The sequence below is a fragment of the Puma concolor genome, chromosome F2 (assembly GCF_028749965.1).
Source record: "Puma concolor isolate L17-30 chromosome F2, mPumCon1.1.hap2, whole genome shotgun sequence".
NCBI lineage: Eukaryota > Metazoa > Chordata > Mammalia > Carnivora > Felidae > Puma > Puma concolor.
The window spans coordinates 74,984,982-74,999,501 of NC_141684.1; the positions used below are offsets into that span (position 1 = coordinate 74,984,982).

Here is a 14,520-nt window from a genome sequence, read left to right on the forward strand (position 1 = left end):
TGAGACACAGAATGAATCTAAACTTCTGAGTATGTTGCTGGTGTTTCCCATTCCTACACATCTTCTTACATAAACCCATCTAGAGCAATCGGATTTGCTAACTATGGAAGTCCCAAGGACAAGCAGGAAGCTCTCTCTGTCTAAGGGAGGCTCCTGGGTGAAGACAGATGAGTAGGAGATTTCGTTCTGCTAAAAGACTAGGTGCTTCTGGAAGGCACTTTGTAGCATCATATAGTATTAGTAAGCAGATGCTGCAGAAAAAAAGACATTCTCTATTTGCTTTGAGACTAAGATGAAGAAAGAAATTGGCAAAATTGGCTTTATGGTTAAATTGATAATGTGGGAATATTGGCTGAGATTTCACCTGACTTGCAGCTAACCAGTTAGCCTGCCAGTTTCATGGATGCTGGCAGAAGACACGAGACTCCTGGCTCAGAGACAAAGCAGTTGTGGCATTCAGACTCAGCATTTGCGCTTCTCAAGCCTCACTTCCAACAGAGTGGCACTCAGAGGGTCCAGAGGAGCGTAACTTTGAGCTTAGGGACCTTGAGACTTTTATAATTGGCCGCAAGGCTGCCTGCCCTTATCTTTATTTTAATGTGTAGGAAACAAAGTTGTCCTTTTCTCTGGAGGAAGATAATTCTCTGTCTTTCAAGGCTGTTTGCTGTACAAACATCCTTGAAAGGATAGCGTTCTTGAAAATGGAGTCAGTGCCTCTGTTGGAAAGGCAAGCAGAAACAGAGACTTAGAGATAACTGGCTCCAAACAGTCACCCTTTAGTAGAATCATGAAATCAATGTAGAGGGTTTACACACATAAAAGAATGTTTCATGTAGTAGGGTAAGCATTGTTTAGGGAAACTTTTCCTTTGTTATATCTACGTGTAAAAACATTTTTCCCCTTTTTTCATTGGCAATAACTTTGAGACACGTTGGCTATGATATTATTAAATACATTGAGTTCTTACATTCCGGGTGACATCACTTGGCTTGCATTATACCCAAAGGAGTGCAATAGCAACATGTATTATGTTGGGGTTTTTCTAATATAAATCATAAATACAATGCCATAGACTCCATATTATAATCATGATTGATACACACATTCAAATGCTATTTTGGAGACCAGAAAATTTTAGATACTATATCATGAGGGTTTTTTGGACTGATTAAGAAGGTAAATTTTACCTCAGGTTTCGGGTAGATAGTGGGCAAAATGTGCTTTATGAGTTTGGACCACTTACAGAACAAAACACAGTGTGGGGAAATTTACATTACTAACTGAATTGGTGCTTTGCCAAGCATTGGATTTAATAAAGAGCACACACATAAGTTAACAAATATGTGACATCTTAACAGCTCCAAAGCAAATATTTATTTCATCTGACTTGTATGCCTATGAAACAAATGTTCTGGACAGAGAAAATGAATGTTGGGTCCTTCATGTATTTGTTAAATTCAAGATTTTTAAAAACACTTTACACAAAGGACAAAATTGCATTAAAACTAGTTCTTAAAAGTCCAGTTTCCATCTGAGTAGATATTTATGATATCTCTGCTTGGATATACAGAGATCTGAGTTCACATATGCAAAAGGTCGGAGGATAGAAAGATCTGCAAAACACCTACCTGCCTTCATGTTGGCTATATGGATTAGAGTAATTACAATATCAAAGAGTAGAAATTATACTCAGTTTTCTATACCTACCACACTGCTTCTGTTTAAAATAAGTATTCACTGTTATTATTGCTAAGGTCAGAGTCATAGTAGAAGGTTTTAGTGCTAACATATTATTTTATATTAACTGCTAACATATTACTTTATATTAATTGAAAAACTTACCCATTTAAATTGAGAATTTCAAAATCTTTGGGAAAATCGATTTTAAGAATGGATGTAGATCATGTTTTAGAAATACATGAAATCTTAACATGTGAAAGCCATTGTCCCAAGAACTGTATGATCTGCTAAAGAGAGAACTTTAGCAGCAGAACCAAGTACCATTTCACCGATCTATTAAAAAAATAGAATTATTGTTTTTATAGGCTCACTTAAAGGAGGAATATAAAAATAATATTTTTCTTGGAATATTGTAAACATGAAGAGGTGCTATGAGTTCATTGTTTTTTCTTGCTTTCTCAGAAAAGTAGTAACACCACTTTTCCATGGGGTTCAACTAGCTGGAATGTTTGATTAGTTTAACTGTCTGCCTGAAATGCTCTTTCAGGAAAAAAACAATACAAGAAAACTAACTGGCAGAGATTTCACCACACACACACACACACACACACACACACACACACACGCACGCACACATACACACAATTTCTCCAAGATAAATTTTGGGGTTAGGAGTCATTCAGGCAAATCAAAACATGCCATCATTTAAGATGTTAATAATGTGCTATAAATGGGTGTTATTTATTTCATACATAATGGAGAGCATAAGGAAAGGTGGGATTTGCAGGAAGGCAGTAACATTCAGACTTCTAGGAGAGGTCCTTTGTCTGATGTAATCAAGACAGGAGTGGGTTGTAGACTCAAATCTATAAATATATAATAACTTGTCTCTCTTTTAATGTAAGGTGAGTTTTCTTTGAGCACATTCATTAGCTGCACTTTCAACCACATGAGTAATGCATAATCTGAGACGACCAGCTTCCTTTCTTTAAAGCCAAGCAATCTGATTTCAGTACCTGTTTGAGCTTTGATGATTCTTTTTCGTCACAGTCGGGGACAGTTTTTGCCCCAACAACCGAAATTGGTGGTAATTTTTGTTTTTCGTGACTCACCTGGATCCAGTCATTCAGCTTTCAGCTTTATATATATACTCATATTTGATTGTTTTACATGATATTTTACTTGTATTTGTAATAATAACCATGATGACAAAATGGGGTTGAAATAAAACTAACACTAAAGAGTATAGAAAGTTCTAGTAGTGGGAGTGAAAGTGGGCAGTCCCCCAAAAGGTGGCATTTATTAGGTGTAAACATGCTGATGGTGGAAAGCGGGGTCTGCCAAGCCAGTTAAGTGGAAAGTGGTTAAAGAAGTTTCTCCTGTGTGTCAGTTCTTGTTGCTACTAGTATTTTTACAGAATAAGGCACTCCTCATCTTCAACACCTAAAAAAAAAAGGTTATTTTTGAAAGTCCAGTTTGCCTCAGTTCACAAACCTATGATTTTTTTAATTGATTGATTAATTTTATTTTAGAGAGTCAGAGCATGCAGGCGGGGAGAGGGGCGGAGGGAGATAGAGAATTCCAAGTAGGCTCCACCCTCGGCAAAGAGGCCAATGGGGGGGGGGGGAGGGGCAGCGCTCCATCCCACCACCAACCCACCCTGGGATGGGACCATGACCTGAGCAGAAATCAAGAGTTGGATGCTCAATGAGTCACCCAGGCACCCCCACAAACCTATTATTTTCCATTTACTTTTATGTAATTTTCATTGGTATGTATTTATTCTTTAGAGCCTCTACCATGTTACTGAAAAAGCAAGTTTCGGAGCGCCTGGGTGGCGCAGTCGGTTAAGCGTCCGACTTCAGCCAGGTCACGATCTCGCGGTCCATGAGTTCGAGCCCCGCGTCAGGCTCTGGGCTAATGGCTCAGAGCCTGGAGCCTGTTCCTGATTCTGTGTCTCCCTCTCTCTCTGCCCCTCCCCCGTTCATGCTCTGTCTCTCTCTGTCCCAGAAATAAATAAACGTTGAAAAAAAAAAAAAAAGAAAAAAAGAAAAAGCAAGTTTCTTGCAATCAAATTCCTATGAAGGTTCTAAGACAACATCACTGTCCCACATGTAATTAAGTTTCATCTTCATCATAAAGTTTCCCTTAATGATTACATGTTATATTTTATGAATATCTATTACGTATTACCTATTGTGTCACCTGGGTACTAGAACCCTTCTTGGAACCATGACGTTTAAACTCACTCATTGTTTTCAGAGCAACTTCTCCTTCAATTCTTTAATCTCTTCCCCAAAGTATAGATGCTCCAGAGCTTTAAGGATCCCTCTGGGTGTCTCATTAGTGCTTTGTATAGTGCCACAGTGAATGGGGCCCGCTAGTCCTTTCCAATACCCTTGGAAAATATGATTCAGTTTATTTTTACAAACCTCGTCTATACTTTCCCCTGATGCTTTCAATATTTTCATAGCTACTCCCCAACTCCTATCTTTCGTTGATTTCAGAGTGTGGTTTGAGGTGGTTCTGTTGAACTTAAGCCTTTCTACTTCAACCCTGATCTTTATATTTACCTCTGGATTTGGTAGCCATAACTGCCCTGTGCCCTTCGCTTTCAGCTTTCTTTTCAAAGCAGCTTTGCTTAATTGTGAATTTGTTCCCAAAAGCTGAGGAGAACAGTGCCAGATTCTTAAGATCTGGTGCTGTAAACACTTCAGAGACTGGTCCTTCCTTGATTTGTATTTGTACTTGATTTCGTGCTGTGATTATTTTTGAGCTAGTTACAGATTGCTGGCAGGGAAACCGCGCAATCAATAGTCTTTGTTTATTGCATCTATATAACCATATGCAAATTCTACAGATGTCCTGAACTCTGAGGAAGTGGTGAAGGTCAGCCTGTCTCTGCTGACTTGCCCAACAAAGGATGTTCAGAATCCATTCTGTATACTTGCAGTATTTAAGGTCATTAGTGATTAAAGCCCATTTACAACCAATGACTTTTTGGCTATGAACTGTGACACAGGCTGCATTTTAAGTTGATTTTATATAAATACCCTAACACTTGAGAACGATACTGCACATCTTAATGTTCACTAGTGACATGGAAAATAAACTTACTCATGCTTATAATAATATTACAATTTAGTAAGTACAGTATTCAGTATTCCTGCTAACGTATCGAAGGCAAATTATTTCAGGTAAAGGCTTCTGGGAGCCTTTGGAGGGCCTATATTGGCTCGAAGATTACATATTCCGGATTGACTGCCCATCCTGTGACCACCTTTATATCAAGTAGGCTTTCTCAGTTCCTCTTCCATCTCAACCTCTGGGAGGAAGGTGTGTGTCAAGTGAAAGAGCGTTTTCTTTCATTATGAAAGCCCAGAACCAAGGCATATTTTTCAGCTGCGTAGAGGGTGGTTTATTCTGGCAGATGGAGGAACAGGGAAAAATCTATATAAACCTACGGATGCAAACGCATAAGCAAGCGTTTGGATCACCACAGAGAGACCAACAGAATAAAGAGCCAAGTAAAATTCCCCAGTATGGGAGAGGTCACTGCCTACAGACCTCTCCCAACGCGGAGACGCGATTTAAAGATACAGGCTCCGTCTACACAAGCGCTGGAGGAAACACACACACACACACACACACACACACACACACACACACACACGCACAAAACAAGAAAACATACAGATCTGTCTGAAAATGGCTTGTCATAGCCTCCGTTCGTCAATAATCTGAGAGTGACGGGAAGTCTAGCCTGTAAAACAAGCGGTAGACTTTATGTCAACCATGCGTCGTCGTTCAAAGAGAGATTTAGTTTCAATATGCACAAGGCACTCAGCACCTTCCCTGCGTGGAAAAGAGCTCCGTCACACCCGAGAGCGACTTGAAAACCCTCCACGCGGTGGGGCGTCCCACGGCTCCCGGAGCCCCGCAGCCCGCCGCCCCGCCCCCAGGATCAGCCCGCCCCGAGGGCGGGGAGGACGTGGCCCCGCCCCCTCCCCGCCCCCCCTCGCGTAACCCGGATACACACCCACGCTCCCCTTTCACCTCCCAGCCGTTGGCTAACGTGGAAGCGCGTCCTCCTGGCCGGCTGAGGAGCCCGGACCGCGTTGCCCTGGGCAGTTGGGCGCGCGGCCCGGCGACGGAGGGCTTCTCGGCGCGGCTCGGCCTTTCCCGGGAGGGAGCGATGGGGCGCGCGGGCGCCGGCGAGCGGACGCCCGTGTAAGACGCGCGGCGCCCGGCCCCGGAGCGAGGCGGCGGCGGCGGCGGCGGCGGCGTCGGGCGCGGGGAGGCCTGTGAGGGCCGCCGCCCCGAGCCCCGGCCTCCCGCGCCATGGCCCCCATGGGCATCCGCCTGTCCCCGTTGGGGGTGGCCGTGTTCTGCCTGCTAGGGCTCGGCGTGCTCTACCACCTCTACTCGGGCTTTCTGGCCGGCCGCTTCAGCCTCTTCGGCCTGGGCGGCGAGCCGGGCGGCGGCGCGGCCGCAGAGGCCGCGGCCGCGGCCGACGGGGGCACCGTGGACCTGCGCGAGATGCTGGCCGTGTCGGTGCTGGCGGCGGTTCGCGGCGGCGATGAAGTGAGGCGAGTCCGCGAGAGCAACGTCCTCCACGAGAAGTCCAAGGGGAAGACGCGCGAGGGGGCCGAGGACAAGATGACCAGCGGGGACGTGCTGTCCAACCGCAAGATGTTCTACTTGCTCAAGACCGCCTTCCCTAACGTGCAGGTGGGTGGGTGCCACGAGCGCCGGGAGCCCTGGGGGGGGGGGGGCGGCGACAGCGCCCGCTCGGGGTCGCCTTGCGGGGAGACCTGCTCGGAGCGAGCCCCAGCGCCTTGACCCCTCTGACAGCTCCAGGTCGTGGGGCCCTGGCTCCCATTTTTGCAGACGTGGAGCTCGAGACGCGGAAGTCTAGGTGCTCAAGGTCGTACACACAGTTGACACAAGAGCTGGGTGAGGTTGCAGGTAATTTGAGTCAGGGCCCTGGCCCTTCTGGCCCCTCCCCAGAAACGGGGACGCGCTTCGTGCCGGCGATCAGAAGCTCGGGGTGCCGGGCCGGCCTTGAAAGGCTGGGAAAGTTAACTTCGGCCCCTGCTGCGGGCCCTTCTGCAAAATGAAGGGGTTGGACTAGAACCCCCGTGGCCCTCCAGCCTTTCTTGATGTACTTGTCGGAAGGATAGTTTCTATGGAACACACGTTTTCTGCCGGACCCGCTAGGAGCTAATTGGGGGCCGAGGACGGTAGAAGTCTTGTTGCGGAACTGTTAGTACGCAGGGCAACGTGGGAGGTATGCTTCTGGCTGACTTGAGCCGCAGAGTGATCAGGACCCTCTTCAAGGCGTGTATTTGGGGAGCTCTTCAAAGGCTTCGGAAGTCTATTTCCCAGCCACTTCGTTTCAGCTGCGCCCCCCTCGCCGCCCCCGTATTTTCTACAGAGAGTAAGAATTGGAAAACCTTGGCCTTTTATTTGGGTGCGTTTCTGGGGAAGGAATTGACATCTTCGTAGGTAAATCCAGAATTGGGGATTTGTTATTCATACTTTAGGAGTTCATCATTTTAGTGGAGCTGCTGTCGAATGAATAAGCCTTTTAAAAATGTATTATAATTCCAGAGGAAGAGCTTAACTTAGTGTAGCAGTGCTTTGGAAGCTTATGTGCTAACTCGTTTTGGCTATGGGGAAGAAAAATTGTTTCCAGTGGAATTTTATTAATTAGATAAACAGTGAAATCGAAACCCCAGCTTCTTTGGAAAGTATCTGACCTTTTACTGTTGTTCTTGGAAGAGTTAAGCGAGTATTGTGATTGTAGAATTACCTGTTTTGTGTAATCCTCCCTCCAGTCTGTCGTATTACTGCTTGGGTTCTCTTTTTTCCTCTTTCCATCTGTCATTTTTTTCTTACTGCCTTTTTTTTTTCTTTCCTTTAAAAAAAAAATTTTTTTTTCAGGGGGAAGGAACATTGGCTTCGTGTCATGAGCCGCTGGCTACCAGATGTTATTGACACAAGAATTCTCAAACAAGACACAGAACGTTTATTCTTCTTTTGTCCTACCCTGCTTTATCATCACAAACAATACTTATCTTGGGTTTGTACAGATACGTGTACCTTGCGTATGTAGGATCCGCCGGTAGGATATCTTTTCTCCAAGACACACAGTATTCTCTTAAGAGTTTGTCGAATAAACAGAGGAGTTTCATAGAAGTTGATGCAGAATAGTTACATCAGTAGAAATGGTGACCATGTCTTGAATTTATTTTAGGCACCCAGATAATGGCACGCAGGACTCCTTTGGATCCTGACAGCAACTTTAGGAAGTAAATTTTATCGATGGCCAGTTTGCAGACGGGAATGTGGGGCTCGCAACACTCCATGGTTTATATGAACTATCGAATGCTTCATTTTTAGCTAGATCTTTCGGAGGCTGTTTAAAACTTACAGCGCAATTCCCTAGGGAAAACCTAAACTTGTAGAAGATTAGAAGCCATGGTAACAAAATATATCAAACAGAGTTGAAATTTGTTTTTTTGAAGATGAAGACGACAACATTCTTAAATACCAAAAACACGTACCTGCGTGCCCATGTGTGTTCACGTGTGAACCAAACCTTCTGCTTTGGGGAACTTCCACAGGATTCTGCATTTGTTTTCTCGCTTCTTAGCAAACGCAAAGGGAATGGCTGCCAAGTGGTAATGCTGCATTTTATTGAACACAAAAGCCAGGCTTTCAGAAGTGCAGATGTTGAGGGCTCTGCCTCCACGTAAAGTAGCTTTTTGTTTTCTTGTGACTGAATATTCACACGTTCACCTCTAGTGTTGGGCTTTTGCTGGTGTCGAGGAGGTCACATTTATTTCTACAATGTCCAAGTAGAATGTTGGACATGTCCTACTTGTCCTCTTGCCACGTGGTGTCCTCTTGAACAGCCTTTGATCACTGGGTTAAGACTGGAGGCCAAATGTTACAGCCATCTATGTAGACACTCAGCCCTGGATTCCTTTTTCCCCTCTCATCGTCCCCCAGCACCCGGAAGGTTGGTTTTGAAGCCTCACCTGGATTTTTGGGGGGTAATGATTTTAAGTCCAGTCCCACTCCGTTTACTTCCTTGGGGAAAATTAGCATTGATCAGCCACAGATGCTTTCTTCTTTTATCCTGATGCCCTGTGCAAATAGAGAGAGGTCTCTTACTTTTTACCACACTTTTCCTGTCTGGAGTCCGAGGCTTGAGCTTTCCTATCTCACGTTTATTCCTCATACAAGGATATACCACGTGTCACTCTAGAATACGCATGTGGGGGTAGTTTTGCCCTCGGGACATTTGGCATAGTCTGGAGATTTTTGGTTATGACAGCTGGAGGTGGAATGCTACTTGGCCTCTAGTAGGTAGACCGTAAACATCCCACAATGCATAGGACAGCTCTCCGTAACAGAGAATGACGTAGCCTAATTTTTCAGTTGGGGCCAGGGTTGAGAAACCCTGCTCTAGAGAAGTGAGTGTTATCCTAAGAAAACTCCAGTTTGGGCTGGGAGCCCCGGATTTCCTTTGGTGTGCAGCCTTTCTTACGTCAGGGATCTTGGGAGAGTCCCCAGGCAACCTTTCTTCTCTTCTTAAACGCATGGGCCGTGCTTGATTTTATTATGTGAAAATACTAGCAACTGCAGCCATTTGTGTGGCACTTTCATTATATTCTTCTGGATGGTGACGAAAAGGAGGGCTGGAGATAGTTTTCTGGAGTGGATTTGCAGCTACAGAACAGACACACTTAGATTTATAGTTTCAATGTACTATACAGGGAACTCTGTATTTGAAAGGCTCCTGTCCTCAACTTTCCTTGTTCAAAGTGTTTTTTGTTCTTTGTTTTTTTAACGTTTTATTTATTTTTGAGAGAGAGAGAGCATGAGCTGGGGAGGGGCGGAGAGAGAGGGGGACAGAGGACTCAAAGCAGGCTCTGCACTGATCGCAGCGAACCTGACGCGGGGCTTGAACTCGTGAACCATGACATCATGACCTGAGCCGGAGTCGGACGCTCGACTGACTTAAGCCAGCCAGGCACCCCAACTTGTTCAGTTTTTGACGATGATTCATTTTATTTGAAGATCGGGCATGCTACTCCAATCTGATAGGAGTCTTGGGCCTGTGCTTCCTTGACCTTTAAGATGGGAGTTAAACTCTTCTCTCAACAGCAGTACTCACTGGAAAAGTTTGAGAAGCTTAATACAGTGCTAAGAACACTTGACTTGACATCTTGTCCAGTCACCTGCCTGTGTCATCCTGGCCAGTCATTTCACATCTCTGAGCTGCAGTTCCCCTTCTGTAAAATCTAGATAACTAGTAAATTTGATAATTAGTGCAGACATAAGCACTGCAGACAGAAAAAAATACAAGTTGAAAGGAGCTGGCCCAGTAGAGGTAGTAGGATAGTAAATTCCAGTACCCTGATGAGTCTGAATCTGATGCACTTGGGGAAATCACTGTGGAAGAAATTAGGAAGGTAATCACATGGCGAGTTCACTCAAAGAGGGTTGGAGCTAATCTTTAGTTTAATCCTAAAGTACTAAGAGGGCCAGATTTACCTGACTTTTCTTGAAGCCTGCAACATGCCATACTTGGTTTGAGCTGTGGCCATTTGGAGGTGGGTGAGACCAGTTAGAAGTATGTTAAAACAGGCTGTGCAAGAGATGAGGACCAGAACTCAGCTAAAAGGAAAGTTATACTCAGCTTGGTTTCCTGGCTAACGTTTAGTCAGTCCTCAGTAAGCAAGCCTTTGTATTACCGCGGTTAATTTACTCTTGACGACGACATAGGAAGTTAAGTACTATTGCCCCCATTCTGCAGATAAAGAAATTGAGGCTTGGAGAGGATAACTAATTTACCAAGCGTTACACAATTAGAAGATAATTTTAGCCTCTCAGAGATTGACTTAGTGATCTGAGAGTCATCTCAGGTCCATTTAATTCTGTAGATAAGGCAATATAGGAGGTATAACCACAGTGTATTCTTAACCTATAGTGCTTTGAATGATTAGTAGAGCTCAGGGGAGACACTTGGAGAATCGTTTGGAGGGGGTAAACCAGCTAGGAGGTTTTCTCTAGTGAGAGATGATACATTTTAAATTGCTGTGGTCACAGAAAAGAGCGAATTGGAAAGATACGAGAGAATTTCTAAGGATGTTCCGAAAACGACCCCTTTATATCTGATTTTCACAGTTGGTTTTGAAGAGTGGGCGATGACAAGTCAAAGGGGGCATATTATGAGTGCCCTCTTTGACGTTTGAAGTTAGAGTTGCCTTTGATATGGCCGAGGGGACATGTTAAGGAGGTAGTCGAATATATCGGTCTGAAGCTCTGAAGACACATCGGAATTGGAAATAGGAATTTGTGAGTCATCAGTGTTGTGATGTTAATTGAAAGCTGTTGTGGACAGGATTGCTTATGGAAAGACTATATTGTGAAAGGGGAAGATCAAGGGCCTACAGCCAAGGATAACGCAGATTGAAAATAATCATTTAACAAGAATAATAGCATCCAGCTTTTATTCAGTGCTTACTCAGTGTTAAGCACTATACTAAGTTTGTTTGTTTTACCTATTCTGTTTCATTTATTCACCCAAAGAACCCTGTAGGGAGATGTGTTTATCATTCACTTTTAGCAGCTCAGAAAGCTTAGGGGAGCAACCTGGATAAAGTCACATGCCCAAGAAATTGAGGAGCTGGCAATCTTCCCCCCCCCCCCCGCCGAACACATACTCTTAATAGTGGTTCTGTGTGGTGAATGGTCACTGGTGAACTTTGTGAGAACTTGCTTGGTGGCTTGATGGAAAGGAAGCAAAACTGAAAAAGATGGGAGGTAAAAAAAAAAAATGGAGATAGTAAAGACAAGGCTTTCAAGAAATTGGACTCCTAAGGAGCTTGGCTGGGGTCTTCTATGGGACTAAGAGAAGTTTCTATGGATTTTTTTCTGGTATTGTTTTTAAGGTGTGAGACAGACGATAGAGCGTGTTTAATTATTTATGGATATATATCTGAAAGATGGTATTGATAGTAAAAAACTTCTGAAAAGGTTGAAGAAGACAGGTAGAGCCATGTTTCTCCGTCTAGAAAATAGTTGTTGAATGCCTTCTATGTGACAGGCACAGTGTGAGGCACTATATGTAAAAACATTTTAGGATATAATGATTCATGGAAAAATGTAGTGAATGGTGTCTTCTTAGGACATTAACCAAAATCCTCTGCAGCCCCAAAGTAACTGAGCTTTCATATGAATAGCTTTAATTGTGTTTTGGAGTCTTGATTTCCTATTCTACAATTCCTGTTGAGGACTGAGACAGAGAGGCAGTAGCAATGACGGAGGGAGAGTAGATTGAATGGAAAGGGTTTTGGGGGAAGAAATGTAAGTATATTGGCAAAGAATAATGTTGTCAACTCAGAAGTATTTATTTAACACCTACTGTACTAGGGACTGGTTTAGGCTCCAGTAATGAAGGAAATTGTGTCCTTGAACTCATACAACTTATGTTCCGGTAGGTCGAGATCTGTAGTACACCTGTGATCAAATAATTTATTTCAGATACTGATAAGGGTTTTGAAGAAGAAAAAATAAGACCATGTCAGAAGAGTGAGTGGGGCTTCTGCTTTGGCCATGATGGTCAGGGCAGACCACTGAGAGGCACTGTCATTTGAGGTCTGAAGGATAAGAAACAGACAATCCTGCAGAGATTTGAGAAAAGTGTGCATGAGCAGAAGAGAAAAAATAAAGGAAACACAACATTGCCAAAGGAACATAATTTTCTAGTACAAAGTACAAAGGCCCTGAGGCCAACGGACCAGAAAAAGATAAGTCTGGAGTGTAGTGTAAATAAGGATGCAAATAGAGAAAGGTTACTGGGGCCAGATCATCCGCACCTTTGTGGATGATGGTAAGGAGTCTGGATTTGACCTCTGAGCAATGAGAAACCACAGGTGTTCAGCAGGGAGTGACGAGAATCTGATTTAGGAAGATGGCGGGTTGCTGGGTTGCAAGGGGAAGCTCCATAACGGCAGTGATTTTGTCCATCTTGTTCATTCTTCTGTTCCAGTACCCATAGTGGTTTGCAATACGTGGCCATTAGTAGCTGTTGAACGAATGAATGAATCTGTGAATGCACTGTAGGAGGCAAGAGCAATTGAAGGCTATTTTAGAAATCCAAGTGAGGGGGGCCTGGGTGGCTCAGTCGGTTGGGCGTCCGACTTCCACTCAGGTCATGATCTCGCGGTTTGTGAGTTCAAGCCCCGTGTCGGGTTCTGTGCTGACAGCTCAGAACTTGGAGCCTGCTTTGTATTCTGTGTCTCCTCCGCTCTGTGCCCCTCCCATGCTCATGCTCTGACTCTGTCTCTCAATAATCAATAAATGTTAAAAAAAAAAAAAAAAGGAAATCCAAGTGAGAGATAGATGGCGGCCTAAACTAAGATTTGCTTGGTATACATAGTTTCATGTATTTAGAACTGGGGGTAGAGTTTCCAGGACTTAATGGCTGGTGAAATGTGGAAAAGAATTGAGATAAACTTAACCAACTCTTTCTAAGGCCGCTGACAATGTCGTATGGTGGGTTTATTCCGTTTGTGGGTGTGTAATGGTGGCAGCAGGTTACAAATAGCGGTTGTGCAGAAGCAGGTGGGGACACCGGACTGATGTTCTTGTTCTCTTGCTCCATTTGTTTCTTCCTAACCTGACTCTCAGGGAAGATGTTTTTAGAAGCAGTCCCATACTTTGTTAGGCCATACTCATTTGAAAGGATGTGGAGAAGCTGGCTTGAACTCTAGGCAGAAATCTTCATCCTAAGGCACGGTGGTTGCTACCCACACTCGGCACTGCCATTTTTGTAAGCTGTGGTGGTCAAGACCCAGAAACTACTTTGTGTTTTCTGGGAGGCACATTTGTTGCTTGTTTTAAGTTTATTCCCTGGCGTTTGCTTAGTGTTACTCTTACATTCCCTTATCTGACACAGACTAAATTGTGTTCTCATTAAGTATGTGGGCCCTAAAGCTATAATACTTTAAAGTGATACCTGCAAGATGGTAGAATAGGAGTTCTCTACGGTCATTCCCTCACAGAACATTGATTTTGGTAGTCATCCACAGATAAGGGTTCCTTTGTGGGCATCTGGGAGTCCAGCAGAGATGTTCCAGCACACCATTGGGGCAAAAAAAAAAAAAAAAAAAAAAAAAAAGAATAGATACATTGATGAGAGTGAGAGAAATGTTTTCACTTCACTTTCACCACACCGTCTCTCAAGACAGCACAGCTCGGTGCCAAGAGAGACCCCCTGAAGCCTGCAATTTCACCAAGAGGAATGTGTGAGTGAGTGTCTGGCTTTGCCAGCCATGCAGGACACTGCCCACGAAACCACTTCTGTCTCTTGTCACCTATGTCCCTGAAGTGATCTGCAAGACTGAGGGGTTGGGAGAGGCTGTGGGAACACATAAACCAGGGCTCATCTAAAGGGATGCTCTTTGTAGACACCCATCGGGAAGGCTGCCCACGAGTCGCTGGGGAGTCCTCACCATTAGGGCCCCTCAACTGGCTCGCAGGCACCCCCAACACTCTCCATGTCTTGCCCAAACCCGGTCCTCTCGCCCACCTTGGCGTGATTTTAGCATGTGCTCCCGTAGACAGCGAGACTGAGCCTTTGTAAATGGCCAACAAACAAGTGCGGAAAGCCAGCAGAATTGCGGAATTGGGAAAAGGCTCACAAACTTGAGCATCTCAGAGTACCACCCTAGAGAAGACAAATGGGAGGCTCCTAGTCCCTGGGTTGGCTTTGAAGGATTGAGATAAAGCTTATAATCTTAAGAATTTACCCTCCAAGAG

At 44.3% G+C, this 14,520-nt stretch overlaps 1 protein-coding gene across 11 annotated transcripts in view; it reads left to right on the forward strand.

The window, feature by feature from the left end:
• The first annotated feature begins 5,728 nt into the window (after window positions 1-5,728).
• The window catches only part of BPNT2 (3'(2'), 5'-bisphosphate nucleotidase 2), a 36,576-nt gene continuing 27,784 nt past the window's right edge, over window positions 5,729-14,520 (forward strand). For 10 of the 11 annotated variants that reach the window (XR_015246831.1, XR_015246828.1, XR_015246832.1 and 7 more), the window contains exon 1: window positions 5,731-6,411. Coding sequence is in view for 2 of the 11 variants with exons in the window: in XM_086695632.1 (XP_086551758.1) it covers window positions 6,022-6,411 (390 nt within the window). In the remaining 9 variants the exon portion in view is untranslated. Of the gene's footprint in view, window positions 6,412-14,520 lie in introns of all 11 variants that reach the window. The other variant, XM_086695634.1, reaches the window with a different exon arrangement.